Source organism: Giraffa tippelskirchi, chromosome 11 (genome assembly GCF_054371585.1).
Source record: "Giraffa tippelskirchi isolate mGirTip1 chromosome 11, T2T-mGirTip1v1.2.pri, whole genome shotgun sequence".
NCBI lineage: Eukaryota > Metazoa > Chordata > Mammalia > Artiodactyla > Giraffidae > Giraffa > Giraffa tippelskirchi.
In genome coordinates, this window is record NC_137285.1 from 91,827,315 (window position 1) to 91,852,945 (window position 25,631).

General features: G+C 49.3%; 1 protein-coding gene and 2 long non-coding RNA genes across 19 annotated transcripts in view; 2 read left to right on the plus strand and 1 right to left on the minus strand.

Annotated features, from left to right (window-relative positions):
- Nucleotides 1-2,232: 2,232 nt before the first annotated feature.
- AMOTL1 (angiomotin like 1) overlaps nt 2,233-25,631 on the minus strand; it is a 197,865-nt gene continuing 174,466 nt past the window's right edge. For 16 of the 17 annotated variants that reach the window (XM_081543192.1, XM_081543201.1, XM_081543193.1 and 13 more), the window contains 6 exons: nt 25,006-25,155; nt 19,041-19,231; nt 13,576-13,701; nt 12,283-12,509; nt 4,461-4,736; nt 2,233-2,705 (listed from right to left, as the gene is read on the minus strand). In XM_081543192.1, coding sequence (XP_081399318.1) covers nt 2,599-2,705; nt 4,461-4,736; nt 12,283-12,509; nt 13,576-13,701; nt 19,041-19,231; nt 25,006-25,155 — 1,077 coding nt within the window. In that variant the 3' untranslated portion in view covers nt 2,233-2,598. Of the gene's footprint in view, nt 2,706-4,460; nt 4,755-12,282; nt 12,510-13,575; nt 13,702-19,040; nt 19,232-25,005; nt 25,156-25,631 lie in introns of all 17 variants that reach the window. The other variant, XM_081543203.1, reaches the window with a different exon arrangement.
- Nucleotides 13,810-15,450, plus strand: LOC145526776 (uncharacterized). Its single transcript, XR_014069166.1, has 3 exons — nt 13,810-13,929; nt 14,028-14,174; nt 15,110-15,450. It is a non-coding gene; the product is annotated as an uncharacterized LOC145526776 (long non-coding RNA).
- Nucleotides 24,024-25,464, plus strand: LOC145526777 (uncharacterized). Its single transcript, XR_014069167.1, has 2 exons — nt 24,024-24,319; nt 24,697-25,464. It is a non-coding gene; the product is annotated as an uncharacterized LOC145526777 (long non-coding RNA).

Here is a 25,631-nt window from a genome sequence, read left to right on the forward strand (position 1 = left end):
GGTCAGAAGCAAAAAAGGTCAACAGAGACTACAGCACAGTAGAAAAATGGTGATGTCGTGCCTTGTGAGAGCTACCAAGCCTGGCAACTTGGGGGACCAAGGAAAGCCACCGAGCCTCGTGCCCGTGCTGCCAACGAGACGTGCTGGGGCATACAGACGGGGCTCTGGCTCTCACCCATTTCTGGGGGACACAGCTCACATTTGGGGTGGCCCAGACATGGACAGCAGTGGGGGGGGGGGCCCTCCTATTTCTAGATACTAATTTTTTCCAATCTCTACATTAATCAGGGGTCAAAAGGTCCTTAAGAGAGTCAACTGCCATCAACTGAGCCTCACCACTTGTAGAAAGTGAAAGAGAAGAGAGATGCGATGGGGAACCCTCTGCCCTCCCCACACCCACGTGTCCATACTCACCCCGCCCCTGCATCCCCCATGAGGTTTGTTGCTCCGTCGGAACCCAGCACTGCTCGGCCCTGCAAAGCTGCTCTGGTTCCTCAGGCTGCACAGCCCTCAGTGACGCTTAAAGTGGGACCGCAGAAGGCAACACGCATGACACACAGTCCCCGGCAGAGCAAGGCTTGAGGTGCATTTGCTCTGCCCACCCTGACTACCAGGCAGCTCCGAGAAGCTCCTGGGCAAAGTCAGCGGTTTCCTTCCCTCCAACCACACTCATCACCCTCTTCTACCACGTGGATCTGGGGAGGCCTCACCCAGGTTACAGGGCTCTCCACCGCTGGCACTCATGGTAAAGAACCCACCTGCCAAGGCAGGAGACATAAGAGACACGGGTTCGATCCCTGGAAGGACGGCATGGCAATCCACTCCAGCATTCTTGCCTGGAGAATCGCCATGGACAGAGGAGCCTGGTGGGCTACGGTCCACCGGGCTGCACGGAGTCGGACACGACTGAAGCGACTTAGCAGGCGGGCAGGCACCCAGGTTACACGCAAAAGACCAACCCTAAAAGGAGCCACCCAAGCCAACTTTCTGAAGTGATGTGGTCTTCAGGGCTTCATTCGGGTGGGATGTGAGACAGTCTCAGATCGTGGGCACGAGGAGCTGGGGCGACACAGATGCTGCTGGCCTGGAGGGAGCAAATTCATCAGGATCCCACAAGGGCATCTGATGGCCTGACTAGCCTCTCTCCTCTGATCCAGCACCTTCCAGGTTTGTAAAGGAAGCCGACGTCTGAGAAGTCAGATGGGAAAGCATACAGCACAGGGTAGAGGGGCCCACGACCTCACTCATTCCTGGCTCTTTGACCTGGTGTTTCTGTCTTACTTTGGACCAGCTGCTTTGAACTAAACCCTTGAACAACCCAACCACACTGTAGCGCTACTGGCCTGTTAGGTCACAAAGCGAGTCCCCAGCAGGGCAGACCTGACCTGCTGACAGTCACAGAATCTGCGTGCTCACCAACTACATCCAGAAGGAGGCAAGGGGCTCGCAGAGCAGGGGCCACAAACAGTAGTGAGCGGGACAGGGGAGGTGCCAGGGGAGATTCTAGATGCCACCAAGTCAAGTGTCCTGGGGTGCAATCCTGAAAGTCCGACCTCAGCGGAGCAATGAGGTGGAGATACCGAACTCCACGCAAGAGCCGATGTGAGGGGAGAAAGTTGTGGTGGCAGGAGCTTAATGCAGGACGTCACAGTGGCCGTGAATCCTCTGTCTCATCGGAGCTGACCAAGTTCACTGTCAGAACGTCAACTGCCGCAGCCCAACTCCTCCAAGGCGGAGGAAGCTGCCAGGAAGCCACCAAAAGGCTTTGTCCCACTAGTCACTGTGCATGATGACCAATCAGATACTGCTCTGGGAAACCCCAGACTGAAGGAACTCTGCCAAGGCTTAGTACAAGAGGAACAAAAATGAAGGAAAAAAGGGTAAAATGAAAGAGAATGAAGCAGAGACAGAGATGAACTCAGAGAAGTGAAGGGGGATGAACCTCAAGACCAGAAAGCTCCCATCCTGCTGAGAATATACTGCTCAATCCAGAAAAGCCAAGAAGCCGCATAACCTCCTGAAAATCTGAACCAAGCAGGTACAGAGGTGGAGACGGCCTTTTAAATCCTCCATCACCCCGGACATTTCTCCTCCCTGCCACACCCACACACATTCACAGGACACATCATGGAGAGCACAGGTGATATGACGTTATGTCAAGACAGACTGCGAGATTTCTAGGAGGTTCTTCTCAAAACAAGCTAGGGGCAAGGAGAAGGGGCGTATTCCAAGGAAGATCCATGCTCAGGTTTATGTTTATAACCAGAGAATGGGTGTACACAGACCCTCCCCGAGAGATACATTTTTCTGTACAATGAAAAAAATTCATTTCCTATTTCTTCTTTGTTTCCAAACCTACATGCATCTTCTCTCTTCCACCATAAGCAGTAAAAATACATGGCATCCTCTTCATCTTCAGTCATGTAGGTCTCTTGTTTTTGTTTTAACATTTATAAAACGTGTTCTCACTAATCTGAAATCCTTATCTGCTCAAACCACCCCTGATTTCCCATCCGCCACCTTCGTGATCTTTCTTTCTCGTTGCCACGTGCCTCGCTCCTCGGTGTTCTGCTGTTAAATTCAACAGGGAGGCCAGAGTTAGATGAGAACTTCCATCATCTCCCCGTCGGGGAACTCGGGCTTGTGGAGCAAGTTGCTGACGCGGCCTTTGTGGTCAGGCGACTTTCCGTGGCCGGGAGAGTTCTCTGCCAAACAGAAGGGACATATCAGCGGCCTGTTTCCCAGGAGGACCTGGATCTTCCTAGATCAGGCCTAGATGAGGACCAGGCCTTCCTAGATCTCTCTAAAATGGAACCACTTCAAGTACCACCCATCACCACTGGCGCATGCAGGTTAAGGCCATAGAGCCCAGCTTTGGTGGACCAAAGCTAAATGCCTAGGCCTGGGATTCGGACACAAAGAACACAACCAGGACATGATGGGAGAGGTCTGAGCGGGTGAAGGGGGCATTAGGACTTTGTGCAGGGACCTCACCCACTCTGCCCTCCTCCTCTCCTCCAAATTATCAAGTGCATACAGTGAGGCAGGTATCCCCTACCTCCCGTTCCCTGCCTTCTTGGCAAAAGGGCACGCCAAGAATTAAATCTCCAAAAATCAACAACATTATGTGTACTTGTTTATGTTGGAGGATGAACACAGGGATCCCCATTGGAGGAAACAACTCATTTATGCCCAGGAGCCCCCACCTCCTCCAAAGGATTCCTCAGCAGAGGTATCCTCACCCCATGACTATGAACAGTCCAAAGCCAAGTCTACTCTCTCCAAGGACATTTCTGGACTCATCACAAAACTCCTCCCAACCTGTCTTCTCTTAAATATTTGAAAGCAACTCCTCAGAACTGGCCTGAGTGCTGGGCCAGTTCACCTACCTTAAATCTACCTTCTGCTTCAATCGGGACTGAATCAGTCTCTCCTTCAATCGACACTGAATCCTTGATGAGTAAACACCCTGAAGGCAACATCCCTGTACCTGATGCTCTTGATGGGCCTGGTACCTGGTACCAGCTCCCAAACATACTGGGGGGCGGAGGGCGGGGCTAATTCCTTAACATCCCTCGGAGGGTCTGTTTGCACACCTTCTGGGGAAGGGCTAGCTATAAAACATACGCTAAAAGGACAAATGCAATTTGTGTGCTCTTTTAAATGGTAATAACTTAGGAGTCTCTACACACATTTTAGGGGTTCCCAGGTGGTGCTAGTGGTAAAGAACCTGCCTGCCAATGCAGGAGACATGAGACTGGGTCAGGAAGATCCCCCAGAGAAGGAAATGGCAACCCACTCCAGTATTCTTGCCTGGAGAATCCCATGGATGGGGGAGCCTGGTGGGCTACAGTCCATGGAGTCACAAAGAGCCGGACATGACAGAAGCAACTTAGCACGCAAGCACACATATTTCAATTCCAGAATAATAAAAAGCCTGCAGAGTCTAGGGTGTCCCTCGTGGCTCAGATGGTAAAGAATCTGCCTGCAATACAGAAGACCCAGGTTCGATCCCTGGGTTGGGAAGCTCCCCTGGAGAAGAGAATGGCAACCCACTCCAGTATTCTTGCCTGGAGAACCCCATGGATGGGGGAGCCTGGTGGGCTACAGTCCACGGAATTGCAAAGAGTCAGACACGACTGAGCGACTAACACTTTGCAGAGCCTACATGCATTAGAGTAACCATACCATAGAAAGTGAAATCGCTCAGTTGTGTTCAACTCTTTGCGACCCTGTGGACTGTAGCCCACAGGCTCCTCCATCCATGGGATCCTCCAGGCAAGAATACTGGAGTGGGTTGCCATTTCCTTCTCCAAACTTACCATAAGATAACCTGTGAGAGTGGGTTGGTAGCCTGGCTCCCTCCCCAGCTCCATAGAAGCCCCTCCCTGCCTGCCCCCCCAACCCCTCGACAGGACAGGGAGCTCTATGGAGTGTGAGAGCAGGTGGAGACCTCGTACCCAGTTTCTCTGCTGCGCCCTTGGCTGCTGGGTGCTTCAGCACCGGACTGTTGGAAGGGGTCCCACTGAGCCTGCTGCGCGTGGGCAGGGAGGCCACGCTGGGCCAGAAGAGCTCGGCGCTCTTGTCGGTCTGGGTGCTGCTGTCCTTGCTGCCCGTCTTGGCGTGGGCGCTGCCGGCCGACGTGCCGGGGGCTGGGGGGGACAGCATGGCAGCAGAGGGGGTGGGCAGCACAGGGGTGGAAGCGTGGTCGTGGTGCTCCTTCCCCAGCAGCAGCCCTGCGGGTGGAAGGACAGCTTCTTCAGTGCCATTCCTCAAAAGGCAAGACCCATCGGCTGGGCGGGGATACAGATGCCAGCGAAGAGAACGGACGTTTGTACAAGGCTGGGGAGCGGGGAACTTGGAGATCAGGACTGACACACACACACTACCCAGGTGGCACTAGTGGTAAAGGATCCGCCTGCCCGTGCAGGCGATGCAGGAGACTTGGGTTTGATCCCTGGGTCGGGAAGATCCCCCAAAAGAGGGCATGGCTACCCACTGCAGTATTCTTGCCTGGAGAATCCCGTGGACAGAGGAGCCTGGCGGGCTACAGTCCATGGGGTTGCAAAGAGTCAGACACCACTGAGCTTACACACACGTGTGTAAAAGAGGCGGCTAGTGGAAATTTGCTGTATAGCAACAGGGAGCCCAGTTCCACGCTCTGTCGATGGGATGGGGGTCCAAGAGGGAGGGACTATATGTATATGGAGGGCTGATTCCCCTTCCTGTAGAGCAGAAACTAACACAACATTATAAGGCAACTATTTTGCCTACAAAGGTCCGTCTAATCAAGGCTATGGTTTTTCCGGTAGTCATGTATAGATGTGAGAGTTGGACAGTAAAGAAAGCTGAGTGCCAAAGAATTGATGCTTTTGAACTGTGGTGTTGGAGAAGACTCTTGAGAGTCCCTTGGACTGCAAGGAGATCCAACCAGTCCATCCTAAAGGAGATCAGTCCTGGGTGTTCATTGGAAGGACTGATGTTGAAGCTGAAACTCCAATACTTTGGCCACCTGATGCGAAGAGCTGACTCATTGGAAAAGACCCTGATGCTGAGAAAGATTGAAGGTGGGAGGAGAAGAGGACGACAGAGGATGAAGATGGCATCACCAACTCAATGGACATGAGTTTGAGTAAACTCTGGGAGCTGGTGATGGACAGGGAGGCCTGGTGTGCTGCAGTCCATGGGGTCGCAAAGAGTCGGACACAACTGAGCGACTGAACTGAACTGAACTGAATACCCCAATTAAAAACCAAAACCAAAAATCCTAGCATGGGGCAGGGGAGGAGCTGGCACATAAACAGTTATAATATAACATGATAAATGACAAGACACTACCATTCTCAGGATGCTATGGAAAGAAGGGAGAAGAGGTACCTTATAGGCAGAGTGTTGAGGGGTGGGGGCACTCCTGCAAGGCTTTCTAGAGACGATGCCTTCTTTCTGTATGCAGCCTAGGAGGGCTAGTCCTGAGTGGCGGCGGCGTGTCTAAAAACACCTGAAGGCTTCTCTGCTCCTAGACACAGCCCTGTTGGCCTGCTGCTCTGCTTAACAGCCTCCAACTCCACTCCTCTCTGGGTAATGAATTGTCTCCCCAGGCCCTGGGTCAAAACAAGCATTCCTCCTGGTCACGGCAACAGAGTTGTATACAATTTCCCCAGAGAGCTCCTTGCGATGAAAAGCCATGTCCTCCAAGAGGCAGGAAGCCAGCTGGGTTCCTGGGGAGGGCCGCTCAGCCCTCTCATCCCCACCCGTCCCAAGACCAAAGCATCCGGGGTGGGAAGAGGGTGGCCGGCTGGGCAAAAGGGAGGCGTGATGTGCCCCGTTTCCTCAATGTCTTTCTGCAAGCTGGACAGCACAGCAACTATTCTAACAGTGAAATACGGCCCTCGTTCAGAAAGTGCCAGCACTCGACACCAGCCTACAGAAAGGGCAGTAAGGATTATCAAGTGTCTGTTCATTTAATGAAGTTCACACAGTCTCCTTGCTAGGGCTATTTCAGGGTGCCCATTCATAATGCAACACAGCTCAATCCAGTCCATCTACAGCGATGCTTCTCAACATGTTCACACACACATCAATTACTTGGATATAGTTAAGATGAAGATTCAAGTCGGCAGGGGACCTTGAGACTCTGTCTCTCTAATAAGCTTCCAGGCCGTGCTGGTCCACAGATCACATCTGGAGGAGAAAGAAGCCTTGACCAGGTGCTTCTCAGACATCATCTCACTTCCTGTGAGGTAGGTCCTGTTGCTATCTTTTGTTTTATAGAGAAGGAAATGGCCACTTAGTGAAATTAGCGTCTCACTGTTAAGAAGTAGCAGAAATGGCATTTGAAGCCAGAGGTGCCTGCCTATAAGTCCACCCTGTGTCCTTTTCTGCCTCATCACCCTAGCCCTGCATGGAAAGCCACAGTCTGGCAAGGATATTTCTGTGCAACTAAGTCACTGGCCGGTCATCTCACCTGGGAGCCCCTGAGCCATCAGAAAGGGATATGTTATCACCTCCGCCTCCTTCCAGAGCTCCCCAGACAAGAGACGGTGAAAACGCTGTAGGGCCTGTGCAGGATGTCTTTGGGAATTGAACGTGTGCCTCCCTCTGCAGTGGGAGGGCTGGCTCCACTCTGTCTTGTGACACGTGGACACCGATCCCAATAACGAGGGGGAATACAAGCGCGGAGAAGACAGGAGCTCTTCCTGCAGCCGGGTCCTCCGCTCCCAGGCCTGGCTGAGACACATCAAATGCTAGGAGTACAGGAACAGCCCCCCGGGAAATGCCTGCCTGGCTGGATGTCACAGACGGGCCTCTGTCAGAGAGGTTTCTATGGGAGCTGAGCACGTGCCGAGTCCCCTACCAAGTCCACCTGAGCACCACTGCTGAGGCTCTCTAAACGGGGAGGGGAGCTAAGAGTCCTTGGGAAGGTCTTTGAAGATCCCAGCTGCTGTCCACACACCTTCTCTTTGAAGTGCATTTCCTTGGAGGGCAGGGGCTACAGAAGTAACCCATGGGGGGACTTCAAACGGAGATAGTGGCTGGGTGCCTTTGATTCCCCCCAAGTCTGTCAGGTTCCTCCTAGAAGCTCTTATCCCCTTTGGCATGAAGCAGCCAGGCTCCTCCTCTGTCCTGGGCTGACAAAAACAGGCTCTCGGCTCCACAGATAAACAAAACACACTCTGACCCAGGGAAATGCATCAAAGAAGGGCCAGGCCCCTGGGGCTGCAGGGTGCCAGGGACAAGAGGGGAGGACATGTGACCGGGAGAGCTGCTTGTGACCCGGGCAGCTCTGCCTCGTCTCCTCTGACTCAGCGAGCTCAGCCGCTGGTCCCCGTCACCCCAGGAAACCAGTCCACGGCTAAGACCGCATTTCCAGAATGCTCTTCCAAACTCTGCCTGTGCAAGAACAATCCAACAAAATAACCCCAGCAGCTCCTTACGTGAGAGCACTGCTTGCAAAGCGCTTTCTCTCCAGTACCTCGTTTTGTCCTTGCAATGACCCCATGGGGTACAGCAGGGCAGACACTTCCAGACACCACCCAGCTCTTCTAGACACAGAAGCAGATGTGGAGCAGTCCTACCACTGGTCTGGGGCAGAACCAGGTTCAGAGGCCTGAAGTCTCTAAGTTTTGTTCCCACTAAAAATCTGTATAGTGTAAGACACCTTAACTTTCAATAATAATGATAATGATTATGATGTGAGTCAATTCACGGCTAACAGTGACTCTGGTGGGGTGGCCTTTGCTTTCACCACCAAAGTATGATTCATTATCCTTCCCAGGCCTCCACTGGAGACTCCCGGACACTCACAGGCAGGTCTGGCTCAGTCTCCTGTGGGGTCCCTGCTCCTTTCTCCTGGCTCCTGGTGCGCACAAGGTTTTGTTTCTGCCCTCCAAGAGTCTATTTCCCCAGTCCTGTGGAAGTTCTCAAATCCCACTGGCCTTCAAAGTCAAATTTCCTGGGGGTTCTCAGTCCCTTTGCCAGATCCCCAGGTTGGGAAATCTGGTGTGGGTCCCAGAACTTTGGCAACAGTGTGAAAACTTCTTTGGTATAACTGTCCTCCAGTTTGTGGGTTGTCTGCTCGGTGGTTCTGTGGTGGAGCTCACACCCCGCACCTCCTAGGTCTGCTGCAGTCAGAGCCCCTGACCCCGCAGCAGGCAACTGGTGACCCATCCCCCACCCATCAGAGCAAGACTCAGATTCCCCCACAGCCAGTCCCTCCCAGCAGGAAGCTTCCACAAGCCTCTTGTCCTTATCCATCAGAGGGCAGACAGAATGGAAACCACAATTACAGAACACTAACCAAACCAATCACATGGATCACAGCCTTCTCTAACTCAGTGAAACTATGAGCCATGCCGCATAGGGTCACCCAAGACCGAAAGGTCACGGTGGAGAGTTCTGACAAAACGTGGTCCACTGGAGAGGGAATGGCAAACCACTTCAGTATTCTTGCCTTGAAAAGAACCACATGAACAGTATGAAAAGGCAAAAAGATATGACACTGAAAGATGAACTCCCCAGGTCAGTAGGTGCCCAATATGCTACTGGAGAAGAGTGGAGAAAAATTCCAGAAAGAATGAAGAGATGGAGTCAAAGCAAAAACAACACTCACTTGTAGATGTGACTGGTGTTGGAAGTAAAGTCCAATGCTATAAAGAGCAATACTGCATACAAACCTGGAATGTTAGGTCCATGAATCAAGGTGAATTGGAAGTTGTCAATAGGAGATGGCAAGAGTGAACACTGACATTTTAGGAATCAGTGAACTAAAATGGACCAGAATGGGTGAACTTAATTCAGATGACCATTACATCTACTACTGTGGCAAGAATCCCTTAGAAGAAATGGAGTAGCCCTCATAGTCAACAAAAGAGTCCGAAATGCAGTACTTGGGCATAATCTCAAAAAATGAGATTTTTGTTTGTTTGTTGCTAAGGCCAATCACTCAATATCACAGTAATCCAAATCTATGCCCCAACCACAAATGCTGAAGAAGCTGAATGGTTCTATGAGGACCTACAAGAACTTCTAGAACTAACACCAAAAAAAGATGTCTGGAAGGGGACTGAAATGCAAAAGTAGGAAGTCAAGAGATACCTGGAGTAACAGGCAACTTTGGCCTTGGAGTATAAAATGAAGCAGGGCAAAGGCTAACAGAGTTTTGCCAAGAGCACACACTGGTCATAGCAAACACCCTCTTTCAACAACACAAGAGACGACTCTACACATGGCCATCACCAGATGGTCAATACTGAAATCAGACTGATTATATTCTTTGCAGCCAAAGATGGAGAAGCTCTATACAGTCAGCAAAAACAAGACCGGGAGCTGACTGTGGCTCAGATCATGAACTCCTTATTGCCAAATTCAGACTTAAACTGAAGAAAGAACGGAAAACCACTAAACCATTCAGGTATGACCTAAATCAAATCCTTTACGATTATACGGTGGAAGTAACAAATAGATTCAATGGATAAGATCTGATAGATAAGAGTGGTTTAAGAACTATTGACAGAGGTTTGTAACATTGTACCGGAGGAGGTGATCACAACTATCCCAAAGAAGGAGAAATGCAAAAAGGCAAAATGGTTGCCTGAGGAGGCCTTACAAATAGGTGAGAAAAGAAGAGAAGCAAAAGGCAACGGAGAAAAGGAAAGATATATCCATCTGAATGCAGAGTTTCAAAGAAAAGCAAGGAGAGATAAGAAAGCCTTCCTAAGTGATCAATGCAAAGAAATAGAGGAAAACAATAGAATGGGAAAGACTATTATGGGAATGGGAAAGATCTCTCCAAGAAAATTAGAGATAGCAAGGGAATATTTCATGCAAAGATGGGCACAATAAATGACAGAAACAGTATGGACCTAACAGAAACAGAAAATATTAAGATGAGGTGGCAAAAATACACAGAACAACTATACAAAAAAGGTCTTAATGACTCAGATAACCGCAATGCTGTGATCACTCACCTAGAGCCAGACATCTTACAGTGCAAAGTCTAGTGGGCCTTAGGAAGCATCATGATGAATAAAGCTGGTGGAGGTGATGAAATTCCAGCTGAGCTATTTCAAATCTTAAAAGATGATCCTGTGAAAGTGCTGCACTCAATATGCCAGCAAACATGGAAAACTCAGCAGTGGCTACCAGACTAGAAAAGGTCAGTTTTCATTCCAACCCCAAAGAAATGCAATGCCAAAGAATGTTCAAACTACCACACAATTGCACTCATCTCACATGCTAGCAAAGCAATGCTCAAAATTCTCAAAGCCAGGCTTCAACAGTACACAAACCGAGAACTACCAGATGTTCAAGCTGGATTTAGAAAAGGCAGAGGAACCAGAGATTAAATTGCCAACATCTGCTGGATCATTAAAAAAGCAAGAGAGTTCCAGAAAAACATCTACTTCAGCTTTATTGACTATGCTAAAGCTTTCGATTGTGTGGATCACAATAAACTGTGGAAAATTCTTCAAGAGATGGGAATACCAGACCACCTGATCTGCCTCCTGAGAAATCTGTATGAGGTCAAGAAGCAAGAGTTAGAACCGGACATGGAACAACAAGACTGGTTCCAAATTGGGAAAGGAGTATGTCAAGGTTGTATATTGTCACCCTGCTTATTTAACTTATATGCAGAGTACATCATGTGAAACGCTGGACTGGATGAAGTGCAGGTTGGAACCAAGATTGCTGGGAGAAATATCAACAACCTCAGATATGCAGATGATACCACCTTTATGGCAGAAAGCGAAGAGGAACTGAAGAACCTCTTCTTGAAAGCGAAATAGGAGTGAAAAAGTTGGCTTAAAACTCAACATCCAGCAAAACTAAGATCATGGCATCCAGTCCCATCACTTCATGGCAAATAGATGGGGAAACAATGGAAACAGTGACAGACTTTATTTTCTTGGGTTCCAAAATCACTGCAGATGGTTACTGCAGCCATGAAATTAAAAGATGCTTGCTCCTTGGAAGAAAAGCTATGACAAGCCTAGACAACATATTAAAAAGCAGAGACGTTACTTTGTTAACAAAGGTCTGTCTAGTTAAAGCTATGGTTTTTCCAATCATCCAGTCATGCATATATGAATGTGAGAGTTGGACTATAAAGAAAGCTGACTGGTGAAGAATTGATGCTTTTGAACTATCGTGCTGGAGAAGACTCTTGATAGTCCCTTGGACTGCAAGGAGATCCAACCAGTCCATCCTAAAGGAAATCAGTCCTAAATACTCATTGGAAGGACTGATGCTGAAGCTGACGCCCCGATACTTTGGCTACCTGATGGGAAGGTCTTTTCATTAGAAAAGACTCTGATGCTGGAAAGACTGATGGCAAGAGGAGAAGGGGACAACAGAAGATGAGATGGTTGGATGGTATCACCGAGTTGATGGACATGAGTTTGAGCCAAGTTCTGGGAGATGGTGAAGAACAGGGAAGCCTGGTGTGCTGCAGTCTATGGGGTCACAAAGAGTCAGACACAACTGAGCGACTGCACTGAACTTCACATGTGAATAAACTGAGACTTGGAGATACTCAAAATTCCTGCTTTCACAAGGGGGTCTGAACTCCTTTGGCCAGCTGAGGTGCCTCAGTGTCTGTGTGATTCCTGCTCTTCAGAGGCTCACGTGAGGAGTGGAGGGGCTCACCTATGTGGGGGTGGGGCTTGCCTGGGGGAGTGGGGCTCACTTTTGGAGGGAGTACCTTGCCTGAGGGGGCGGGGGTCTCTGCAGAGGGGCAGGGCTTGCTTGGGGAGGGGCGGGGCTGGTTGAGAGTGTGGGGCTCACCTATGCTCCCCTTCCAGGTCTTCTCCTCCTTTCTCTCCTCGGCCAACTGGCTGCTGGTGAGCGAGGTCTGGCGGGAGTGAGTCCCGGTGGCTGCTGCAATGGATGGCACAGAGCGGGCGGGTCTCAGGCTGGAGGAGTCCGTCTTCCCGGCATCTTTACGGGATCGTTGTTGGAGGACCTTAATCATGGCATCCTTCTCTATGATTTTGGCATGCAGATTTTTAATACTGTGTAAGAAAACAAAACAGTCATGATCAATATCCATGGGATGACAGAGGTATTTCTCTTAGGACCCCAAAGACTTTAACTATAATTCCAAGGACAGAGTTAACTGCCGTCTAAGTCTTCAGTTACAGTCTCCGACTGTAGAAGACTGATCTTTTGTAGCACCTGAAAGGGGTGCACCTTCTCTGGTCCCTCAGGAGGCTCTGGGACCCCGAGGACACACAGTTTGAGTGCGTGTGGCCCCCTGGCAGGGACCTCCTGGACTAAAGTGTGTCTAGGACCTGCCAGTGGGAAGGGTGTGAGGAACTACGGGGAAACACACACAAACTCAAGCATCACACAGGGAGGGCTGCTCATGAGAGTCAATTTCCCTATTTTCTGAGGGAAAAAAAAAAAAAAAAAAGGACAAGTTTTCTGTGAGAAGATGACGTTTTCCTCCCTGAAGGTCAAAGGTGAGAATCAGGAGATGCGTGAGTTCTTTTCATAACCCAGATAGTAACTTGCTGAGCTTATCAACGACTCAGCCACGCAGTCCTATTTTCACATCTGCAGGATGAGAAGCTCAGCTTCCCAGGGCTTGACGGGGAGGGCTGGGGGTGGGTGGCAGGCTAGCTCTATGATGTCACAAAGCCTGTTGGAGGACTTCTTGTTTACTTTAGGAGAAAAACACATTAGCTACATACGTTCTTTATTACTGGCTGGATTATATAAAAACTGGCTCAAAAACGCTGAGACTCTGGCATATGATGTTTCCCTCTGTCCAGCTGATAATGTCTAGCAGGCTATAGAGACAGACACCCAGAAAACATGTGGGCTTCTAAATTCTTGTTATTAGCCTCCACCTAAATATCTGCATCTGACATGAAATTAGCTCCCCAAGACCTCGGGCTGCAGGCCCCTTGTTAACAGGACTCTTTCCCTGGATGTGGACTTGGAGCGCTCAAGCTTAAGGCTGTCTAGAACGGGAAGGGGCTGGAGATAAGTGCACACAGCAGGCTGGTGGCCCCACTGGGCTCTTGAGGTGAGTGGCAGGCGTGGGGCCTGGGGCTGGGCACGGCCGTCCCTTACGTGTACTCCATGTCCTGACACCTCCTGGTGGCCTGCACCACCTCCTCCTCCTCCTGCCAGATGTGGGCCTCCAGCGAGCTCTCGCCATAGCTGCCATTCCTCGAGTGGTTGACGATCGTGGTGTCCCTGGCAACACAGGACACACACACAGACTGATGTCAGTCAGTTCTCTCCCTGAACCGCTACAACGAAGCTAGTATCTAAGGAAAATAAAATGCAAAATTCCAAATTCCCTGCCCATTCTACCAACGATCCTGAATCATAAGCGACGTGGTGCGCACTGGATACAGACACCGTACACTTACAGGTTTAAGGGCCAGTGTCTACTAACATGTGGACACCGGATAGTATCATGTCAGTCAGTATGTCCACGCGCTCATGCTCTTTCATACTTCTCCTTTCTTACTTTCTCAATCAGAGTTCAAGTTTTATTCCGTTTCTCCCTCATTTAGGAGCTATCTCAGTATTTTACAGTAAATGGGGACTCAGGAAATCCCTGAAACAGAGACTGCTCCTCCTGGACCGCAAGGCTCCGGCTGGAGTCCCTTTCACGTTGGCATGCAGCTCACTTCTCCCGTGAGCCCCTGCCTAGGATTCAGGTCAGTTCAGTGCGACAACCGTGCTGGGCAGCAGGACACAAAAATGAAGAAGACACACCCCGTATCCTGGAAAGTCCAGTTGAGGGGGTGGAGCAAGGGGAGGGACAGACAGAGGGGGACCGCAAAGCAATGTAGCTGGAAGCAGATGCCTGGCTGAAAAAAAGCGGTCAAAGGGGACGCCTCTCCTGTCACTGGTTCTGTCAATATAATTACTCCTAATAGACTTTCTTGGTGGCTCAGACGGTAGAGTCTGCCCATCATGTAGGAGACACGGGTTCGATCCCTGGGTCAGGAAGATCTGCTGGAGAAGGGCATGGCAACCCATCCCAGTGTTCTTGCTTGGAGAGGAGCCTGGCGGGCTACAGTCCATTGGGTCACAAAGAGTAGGACACAACCAACATTTTCTCTTTCAATGATGACTGGTAAAAATAAGATAATTGTGTCATCTAAGTCAGTGGTCCTTAACCTTTTTGGCACTAGGGACAGGTCTCGTGGAAGAGAGTTTGTGGGCACGGGTGGGTTGGGGGTGGGAGAGGGTGGATGGTTTGGGCGATGGGGAGTGACAGATGAAGAAGCTTCAGTTGCTTGGTTGGTCGGTCACTCCTAAGAGGGCATGGGACTGGTTCTCGGCCTGGGAGTTGGGGACCCCTGAATTCTAAGAGATCTAAGCATGTCTGAGGCTGAAAGGCACAATCTTAAACTAGGAAGTGAATCTTTACTAAGAAGTGATCCAGCTTCACATCCCTTTAACTTCACATTACAGTGTTAAAATCTTAAAACTCTTTTCTAGAACACCTAAAAGTGCCAAAAAGGGGGGCCTTCTTGCATGTATCCAAGAGGGAGTGTTTCATCATGCCCTGAGCACATCACCTGAGGTATCTCATGTAGTTCTCTCAGGAACTTGGGCAGTAAGTATTATTATCCTCATTTTACAGATGAACAAATGAGTGCGTTTGCAAGAACACCCAGTTAGCGAAGGCAGATGGATTCAAATCCAGATTATCTCTGACTCCAAAGTCCATGCTCTTAACCATCACTTCACACTCCTGAGTGTCCCGTGTCTTTATGAAGAAGGCCTCAGCAAAGGTACACGAATGATAAGATAAACCAACAAAGAGGGCCCACGTGAGAATGCGGCCAAGTGCAAGCTGACGAAAACAAACCACAAAGCCTAACAACACAGGGAGCCGGCAGAGTGCTTGAAACATACTGACACAATTATAAATTCACTCCATGGTGCTCAAAACTCATCAATACAGGGAATGAGAGCCAGAAACATTTTCAACTGATTTATTTTTAGAGAATTTCCTGGAGACAGATTTAAAAATTCATATTCATACTATCAAGGACAGCAGGTACAATTAGATGAAAACAACTTAGAAGGTACACACACACAACTCTCAGCAAAATATTACATTGCTCTGAAATGTTTAAAAAGTTTCAAAACTTCCCCACCCACACAAAACAGCCTAGCCTCTCAGACTTCTGATCACTGGTGCCAAAAATGCATCAAGATGGCAAAATCAGTTGGTACACAAATATCACACTGCCTATAAACCTGAAGTATGCAGCAGTGGCTGCAAAGTCACTAAGCTAATGGCTGGGAATAGTCATTTTTGCCAGTTCTTACGTAGCCATTTAGCATCTCAGCAATAAGAGCTCAGAATTTTGACCTTTCGCAAAAATTCTTCATTTTCCTTTTCTCCCTTTTTGTTAACAGCAAAGCAATGCTAAACTACAGAGGTTTTCTTTGAAAAGAACAGTAAGATAGGAGTTACAAATGTGACCTCCTCTGAACTGATTTTTCCCAAGACTAGGGGAAGCAGTGGTCAGTAGAAGGGAGGAAAGTTTCCCATGGAATTGTTAGATGCTCAGTAATGACATGTGGAAGCAAAAAAAAGGGGAAGGGAGGGACAGTGGAAAGTGTCCCCACCCAAAGTGTCCCCACCCACCTACAAACCATCCATCCATCCATCCATCCATCCATCCACCCATCCATCCGGGACTTTAAACAGAGCTAAGGAGGACAGAAACAAGGCTGGATAAATCCCACAGGATTATTGTCTGAGAGCAAGAGGCGTTTCCCCTGCTTGAAGGATGACAGATGGCCAAGGCTGGGCCTAACATAGTGGGATGGGGCTGACTGTGGGCTCTGGCTGATTCGACTCACAACATTCCTCCACCCCTGTGCCGTGCCCACTGGGCAGTCTCATGCCTCAGACTTGTTCCATCCTCTACTTCTGACTTTACATTCCGATCCCATTTGCCTCCAGAATCCCTCTCTTTTTTTTTTTTTTGATTGCTATTTAGTTGCTAAGTCCTGTCCAATTCTTTCACAACACCATGGACTATAGCCCACCAGGCTCCTCTGTCCATGGGATTTCCCAGGCAGGGATACTGGAGTGGGTTGCCATTTCTTTCTCCAGGGTATCTTCCTGACCTAGGGATCAAACCTGAGTTTCCTGCATTGACAGGTGGATTCTTTACCACTGAGCCATCAGGGAAGCCCTCCTGGGGACCCCAAGCCTGCATCTAATCTGATAAATAAAGAGTTGAGACAATAATGACCCATAACAGCCGTGGGTCATGCTTCCAAGGTAGTGCTATTGGGGTTTCAGTGTCCTCAGCCAGGGGAATACGGTCTGCTTCCTTGCACACCACCAGTCAAGAATTATAATTTCCATTTCAGAAATTAGGTAATTTCTGAGTAAAGTAAGTGACACTCAGAGGCCTTGTGCAGTCACACACCTACAGTAGGCAAAAAGCAGGGCAGTGAGAGCCCCGACTGGCAGAACGCACAGCCTTGCAAGTCAGTGCAGCGAAAGAGCGTGCAGGTGAGGGCCCTGCCTTTCTACTCGGTGTTCTTCCCATCCAAAGTCATGCAGAAAGGATTCCCAGGGCGACCACTGACAGGCAGGAGTTAGACTAAGCTGGCAAACCAGGCCACATCCCTCCACGCAACTTTATGATGGGCTGTTCTCTGCTTTGGGATCCAGAGGTGATTTAGATATTAGCTCAGAAAACAAAGAGCTGAAGATAAAAACATTTCAGTTAAGTAAAACATCAAGAAATGTTTCCAAGGGTTTCACCAGTGTCACTCACACATTTCAAGGGCTGGCCTGAGGCTGCAACTTCCTCCACGGCTGGAGCTGCAACTCACCAAGAGATTGATCCGCATCTTGAATGCCTATTTCCACTCCCAAAGACACACTCAGAGGGGACACTGTGGGCTGTTTTCCCTCACAGCACAGACATATAGAATCAACACTTGAGCACTAGTAAAGAATCCCCAAATAGTCAACTTTCCACTTGGGTCTGCAGGTGCAAGAGTGCTGAGTGCCCAGAGGAGGCACCCACGTGGGTAGCACGGGGTCTCTGAGTTCCTGGAGGTGCCATCTGGGCATTCAGCTAGCAATTCTCTACTTAGGTAATGAACATGACAGCCCATGCTCAACTTTAATGACAGCCCAGGCTCAGCTTATAAAGTATCTCCCCCGAACCACAGGGGACCTTCTCTACCTCATTCAAGAAGAAATCGCACAGCCCAAGAAGTGGAGGGCTGACTAAACAATAGCGTTCTCTTCTCCTGCCTGGTTCAATCCTACCATCCCCAATGGTACAACAACAACCCTATTTAATCCAGTTTTATGGATGCTCCTTTAAAATCTGAGGCTGTCCACCAAATGTACTGACTCAAAATTTTGGTAAATTCCAAAGAACTCTGAATTCAATGCCCAATATAACTGGGCAAAAAGGAGGGTGGTGAGAATCCAGACTAGCAGAACACACAGCCTTGCAGGTCAGTGCAGCAGAAGTGAATGCAGGGTAGGTCCAGCAGTCGAGTGAAACTACCTGCTCATTCAGACAAGAGTAGAACCTAACACGGTAGAATTACCGTGTGAATTATCAAGCATTTTGTGCTAATTTTTAAAGAAAGAGTAAGGCTGTGCACCCACAACAAAGGAAATAAAGCAACAGAGGTAGTAACTGATAGCCGCGGAAAACCATTTCAAACCAAGTGAAATCAGGCTTTAAGCCAGACAAATTTCAATTTGACATGTGGTCCCACCACTTACTACCACTGTGATTTGGAATAAACCACTGTGTCTCTCTGAGCCCCAATTCTTCACCTGCAAAATGAGGATAATAATAGCCCTCACTCTCAGGGCTGTTATGAGGATTGCATGTTCTTGCCTGGCCCATGAAACATAACTACTGTTAAAAAGAGCATAAAGTATACTTTTCCAGCATCATTCTTAAAGACCACATAGTACTCTGCTGAACGGGTGGCTTTAAAGTATTGAACTACTCCCACTTGTTGGGTTCTTGTCTGTTTTAAATGTATTGGTGTTTTCAACCACACTGAGATGAACGTCCTTGGACATAAGTCTTCAGGCACTTATATGATGATTTCCTTAAGAGAAATGCTGAGAACCAGAATTGTGAAACCAAAGCAGAGGTGGTGGAGTTCAGTCGCTAAAATCGTGTCCGACTCTTTGTGACCCCATTGTCTGCAGCACACCAGGCTTCCCTGTCTTTCACCATCTCCCGGCGCTTGCTCAAACTTATGTCCGTTGAGTCAGTGATGCCATCCAACCATCTCATCCTGCCACCCCCTCCTCCTCCTGCCCTCAATCTTTCCCAGGATCAGGGTCTTTTCAAATGAGTCCTCCAAAGAGGAGGGACAGATTACCAATATCATTCTCCAGAAATTTTACACCACACCTTGGTCTCCAACTAGCACTACAGCCACTTTGAAATTATTTTTAACTGCTCTCACTCCCTGGGATGCACTTGTGAACGCCTCTGGACACCCTGTGCTTCTTTCTGGCTGTTTTCCAAGCCGCTAGGTGCCCGGGGCCTCACCTCTCAGCGGCAGCGGTGGCCGCGGCGCTCATGGCGAAGTGGCGGATGGCGCTCTCCTCCACGTACTTCTGCTCCCACTTGGTCATGTCAGCCTCCAGCGCCAGGATGCGCTCCTCTTTCTCCCTCACGAGTTCCATGAGCGCCGGGGCGTTGTACTCCGGCAGGCTGGCCGGCTGGCCGTTGCCGTGTTTCTGGAGAAGTGGAAGAAATAACACCTTGATGCTGAACCGGGCTGCAAAGGAGACCGCGTGTGGGCAGAGCTCCCCCAGGGAGCGCCCGTGGATCACGCAGGTCCTGTGGCGTGTTTCACACGCATCCGCACGCCCTTGCCTCCTCTCTAGCACAGGTGACCCTAACGGGTGGGTCCCCACACTGTCAACCCCTATGCCCGGTTCCTCTAGCTCATTTAATTCTCCTGGAACTCTACCAAACGCACAATGTGATCCCAATGTTGCAAAATTGAGATCCCCAAATTTGTGATCCCAATTTTGACGGGAAAACTAAGCTGTTGAGAGAGCTTGAACGCACTGCTCTGTGTCTCTAAGGCCACTCTTTAGCAGGTTCAGGATTTAAACCAGAAGTCTGTCTGGCTACAGCCAGCTTCACCTGTCAGGAAGTGGCTTTGTCCAAGGTCTCCGGTTGATTTATCCCAACAGTTAGAACAAGAAAAAAGACTGGGCCTCTGGGTCTAGGGCATTTTCTCCAGAGTTCAAGGAAGTGACTCAGCTGTTTGCTTCCCTGAGGCTGGGAGACAGAAGGGAGGCACAGGAAGTGGGAGTGAGGTGCCCTAAGGCAGCAGTGCTCAACCTTTTTGGCATTGGGGACTGGTGTCTGGAAGACATCCACAGACTGGGGGTGGGGCAGGGGCAAGATGATTTCGGAATGATTCAAGCACATTATATTTATTTACTGTGCACTTTATTTCTCTTATTATTACATCAGCTCCACCTCAGATCATAAGGCATTCATTCGATCCCAGAGCGGGGCTGGAGACCCCTGCCTTGAGGGCATGCTTGCCCAGCCTCACCGCTGTCCTCTGGGAAACAGAAATTAACACCTACCCCACGTGGAAGCCCAGCAATCAAATAGGACAATAACTAGGAAAGCACTTAATACACTTTAAAGGGCTAAACAAAGTGCTACTGGAAAACCTCTGCTGCAAGTCCAGCTCGTTTCCCAGCCCCTTCTCTCCATCTGGGTCCTTCAGAGAGCCACCTCTAAGTTTCTGTCCAAATCCCTTGTGTTGCATCTCAGGCTGGTGACCTGCTTGGGTTAAGAGCTATTTGAGCAAATACATGCATTTCAACACTCAAGTGTTCAGAGATAGCACAATCTAATGGGTAAGTACGTTGCCCAGAAAAACATACGAAGGGTCAGGCAGGCCAGCTTCTGCTGCCTGTTGAGCTAAGCACCAAATATTTACTAAGCATGCACTCTGTACAGGGGATACCACAGGGAACAATGCAAAGAAAATCTTTGCCCTCAATGTGTTCACCTGGGAGAAATGCCCTAATTAGCTCCTTGACCTTGAAATGGTCTCTCAGCTGCCCTAGACCTCATTTTGCTCTTCAAGGATATTTCCCCTAGACTTTTCTGGTGGCACAGTGGATAGGAATCTGCCCGCCAATGCAGGGGACACGGGTTCAATCCCTGGTTCTGGGAGATTCCACATGGCGCGGAGCAACTAAGCCAGGGCACCACAATGATTGAGTCTGTGCTCTAGAGCCTGAGAGCCACAGCCACTGACCCCACATGCTGCAGCTACTGAAGACCACGCGCCTAGAGCCTGTGCTCCGCAACCAAGAGTAGCCCTCGCTTGTTGCAACTAGAGAAAGTCTGCACTGCAATGAAGAGCCAGTGCAACCAAAGTAAAAATAAGTCAGGACATTTTTTCAAAAAGAATATTTCCCCTTCTCTCTTCTACCTCCTAAGACCACTTGTGAGCTCTGTTCAAGAAAGAGAAGATGGTGAGTTTTAAAAACTTTAATTTCCCTTCCCTTTTACCCATTACGCTCTTTCACTTTCCCCTAACTTCTCATGATGCTTGAGCACTACACTTCGCCTCCCAAAGTAGAGGGAGATGACTTCTAAAGAAAGAATCTGTTCGTGGAGAGCTGCTATTTCCTGCTGGTCCCAGCGTCTTGACCTAGCTTCCTCTTGCCTCTTCTCAGCCCAGCCACATCTGTCACTTTTTATTTCAGTGGCACTGGAAAAGCTGGAGTAATCTGGGCACCAAAGATGCCCGCCCTAAGCGATCAAACGACTCTGAAGGTAATGACGAGAAACAACAGCAGTGATAGTTATTCTTCCTTCATCAGTTGCTAAGTGTCAATCACTGTAAGGATGTTGTGCAGATTCTCTTATTTGTAGTTACAAGTATATGGTAAGTATAATTTACGTGCCCCATTTTAGAAACAAGGAAGTGAAGGCTCAGACAGATTACTTTTTCAATAGGAGAAGGCAGGATTCAACACCGGTCAGCCTAACCTCAGAGCCCATGGTCTGAATTGGGTTACGATTCCGTGCCACTCTGCTCACCTCCAGTCTAGCCACCCTTCTGGAAGGTTCCAGGACACCTTGCAGGAATAATGGAGCTCACCTGGGGCTCGGTGTTGTTAGAGGGCTGGGCGGAGAGTCAGCAGTGTCTTGGCGTGTGTCTAAAGGCAGAGCCCTTCTGTGGGGTCGTTGATTCAAATGTGCTCTAAGTTCTCTCAATGGTCCTTCCAGAATGACTCTATGGGGAAGGTGGGCAGCGTGACCTTACTGCTTTGTTGAGGAGAGAGATGACTGGGAGCTTTATTTCTTTTGTGTAACCTCAGTATGCCTTCTGATGGCATCAGATAAATACTTGAGTGGCACTGGGGTGAAGAAGCAGGCAGTTGTGGGCTGCCCACATCCTGGGCAGGCAGATGCGTGAGCTCCTCACAGTGAATGAGGAGGAAGCGGATCAGAGGATGAGTTCCTTGGGTGACCCCACACTCCAGAGTGGTTGCTGGTCATCCCTGCTGGGGGTCAACAGAACTGTGATCACCAAACTTATTCACAGACTCCAGGCAGGAGTTGGACCAATCTATATAGTATCTGCCACATGGAACTATTAAAACCCCAAGGTGTTCTGGTGGATTTCTTCGTGACAACATTTTTGCCTTTTCTGGTTATAGAATAACGTATGTGAAGTATTAGTTGGTTAAGCAGTATTTGACTCTTTTTGATCCCATGGACTGTAGCCTGCCAGGCTTCTCTGTCCATGGGATTCTCCAGGCAAGAATACTGGAATGGGTTGCCATTCCCTTCTCCAGGGGATCTTCCTGACCCAGGGATCAAACCTGGGTCCCTTGCATTGTGGGCAGATTCTTTACTGTCTGAGCCACTAGGGAGTATGCTCACTGGTAAAATGAGAAAATGAAGTGTCAAAGGAAAAAATAAAAAAAAACAAAACAATATTTATCTTTTTAGTGAGTAGGGAAAAGTAGGGAAACCCTCAAATGCCTTTCATAACAGAGGAGACAGATTAACACTCTCATTTAAAAACAACAACTGTAATATTAATGTAAAGAGATGTTGGGCAGTTCTGTTTAAAGACTGTCTCCCCTTTTTCTGGTCTCATGTCAGCCACACACAGCTGGGATCTGCTATCCCCTTCAAAGACAAGTCCAAACTGTAACCCGCATAATACTGGAAGAGTCCCAGTTCTGAAACTTCCATCCACCCCGTGCATGCATGCAAAGCTAATCGCTTCAGTCATGTCCGACTCTTTGTGACCCACTGGACCCGCCAGGCTCCTCTGTCCATGGGATTCTCCAGGCAAGAATACTGGAGTGGGTTGCCATGCCCTCCACCAGGAGATATTCTCAATGCAGGGACGGAACCTGCGTCTCTAACGTCTCCTGCATTGGCAGGCGGGTTCTTTACCACTAGCACCACCTGGGAAGCCCTCTGTCCTCCCCATGTAGCCTAAATCTGACAGCTGATTTTATGTACAGTGGGAACGTTGTGTTTGCTGGTCTAAGGAAAAAGCGGATGTGAGCGTGCAAGGGTCTAAGTGTGCATATGGGAATGGGCCTCTGTGGCAATAGAGATATTTTCCAAATAATGTTAACTTCACATTTCTTCTGGATATATAACAAGGATAATGGAGTTGAGCCTGGTTTCTTTCCCTTTTTTTTTTAAGAAAAAGACATCGTGCAAAACTAAACGTTGTTGATAATGTACAGGAAGATATTCTTATACATTTCAGATAAGAAATCGGTACATTTACTTTGTAGAGTGATTTGGCAATATCTAGCGATGTTTAGCATATGCATTTGCTATCCAGAAATTCCATTTTTAGGTATATCCTCTTGGGAAACTCTCACATTCTCTAGCAAGGAGACATGTAAAAAGGCAGCTCATTAGAGTACAGTCTGTAACAGCAACAGCACTGACAAAAATCCCGAGAGTAATCAGTGGAGGAGAGATGGTTGAGAATAGAAAGAGGAGCTGAAATGAAGAGTCTGGTTTCACAGCACTCAAAATAGAAGATCCAGGGGTAAGTAATTTAACTGCAGGGCGTGGGTGGCACATTAACTGGAAAAGAACATTCTTTTTTGCTCTAAGTACTGAGATGTGCCCATTCTGTCAGCCAGAAGCTCGTAAATACCCACCAGGTGCCAGCACAGTACCGGGCACGAGAGAGCCTGCCCTTCAGTTGGGAGGCGTAAGATCTCAATACCCGAGCAACAGAGAACAGCCGAAGGGGGCCCTGAAATGCTGGGGAATGTGGTACAGGTTAGATATCGGAAGTCCAGAGACAGACTCACTTCTTCCTAAGAAGCCAAGTTGGTGGGGGCCTGGGTGGGCTCCTGAATTTTCTGGGCAATCTCGCCAACACCGCCACCTCCAGCCAAGTACACATGCGCAGAGGGCGCTGTGTGCGCTGCCACGAGAAAGGGCTGAACTGGCCCGAGCATATGCTTTCAACCGTTTCAACCATAACCACTATGCGCTGTCCGCGAGATAATTCCACGGAGCCTTGTCTCACGTTTCCCCGGTTCCCAACTTACAGCCCACCCTTCACCAGCTACACAGAGGGTTCGGCCCCTAGCGCTGGCCGATGACATGCCAGGAGTCCCTGACCAGCCTGTAAAGGAGTCTGGCCCAGCTGGAGGATGTCTGCCCTTGTCGAGGCCCACATGGACCCTGGGCTGGGGTGTTTTCATCTGAGCTTCTTCATAGCTGCATTACAGGAACAGCTGTTACCAGGAGAAACAGGGAGCGGCAGGACTAAGCGCCTATGGCCAGTACTAGCTTTCGGGACGGTCCTGACTCCTTTTATCCTTTACCTCTGAAAACTCACTGATGGTCATGTCCTCCTTATCTCACCCCCATTCTGGGAACCCCCCCCCCGATTCCCACCATATCTACACCCTTGAAGACACTAAGGGCCTTCACGGTGGCCTTCCTGACTTTGACACCTGTCCCTCCAGCCTCTCCTCTGACCCCATGGGAGGGCTCCTCCCTTGATCCTACGGGGGCGGGGAGGTGGGGCGGGAATCGTTTCCCAACCTGAGCAAACGCCCTCCACAAACTGGCAGATGCCTCCTCACCAGCCAGCTTCTTGGGCACGCTCCCCCGGCTGTCCCGGACTCTCCGCGTGTCTCACACCTGTCTCCTCTAGGCACTGAACTCCTCTATCTCTGATGCTTCCGCAGAATGGCCAACAAGCTTATCTCTCCAAGTCCTACTCAAAGCCGTCTTCTGTGAAGTCGTCTATACTTGCATTGCCCCATGCCCAGCCCCCAGGGGTCACTACTTTCTTTCTGTAAGGACCTCTGTCCCTCCAAGGGAGTGGACTGATTGCTCCACTGGCTGGACCGCCGAGGACAGATGCTCTCATTAGCCCTGAGCTCCCAGCGCAGAGCGCAGCCCGCCAGCAGCAGGCGCCCAGCTGCACGCATGCGCCGCCCCGCCCCGCCCTGCCCCTCACCTGCTGGGTCCTCAGGGCGTCCAGCTCCCTCTCCAGCCAGGTGCGCAGCCTCCGCTCCATCTGCTCGCGCTTCTCACACGCGGACTGCAGCTGGGTCAGGGCCTGCTGCAGCTTCTCGACTTTCTCCACATATGCCTGCTTCTCTCGGAGCTGAGCAGAGTAAAAAGGAGCACGGGATTTAGACAGTGATTCTCGAAGCTGGGGTGGAGGTGAGGGCGGGGGGAGGAGAGAAGGTCAAAGTACCTGGAGATGTTGTCTTTTCCCCACTCCTAAACCAAGATTTAGGCCAAGGCCAGCAGTTACACCTAAAACGGCTGGGATGCTCTGAACTGAAGACCCTAAGAGGGCACCTGCTTTCAGTCATTTATACAGCTCTAAGCTCAATCCTTGGTTATTGCTTAGTAATTATAGCACGTAGGGGCATTGGAAATGAGGTTAATAAAGAATTTTTAAGTGTCATGAGGAAATGATTATTCTATGTTAACTGAAAAATCTAGAATCAAAAGTTATATACAACATCATCACAACTATGTCTATCTATCATCAATGTATGAAAAAAGACTGAAAGGAAACGAAAGCATTGCGTTTACCTGTACAGCAGAATAATAATTTCTCGTCTTCTTTAC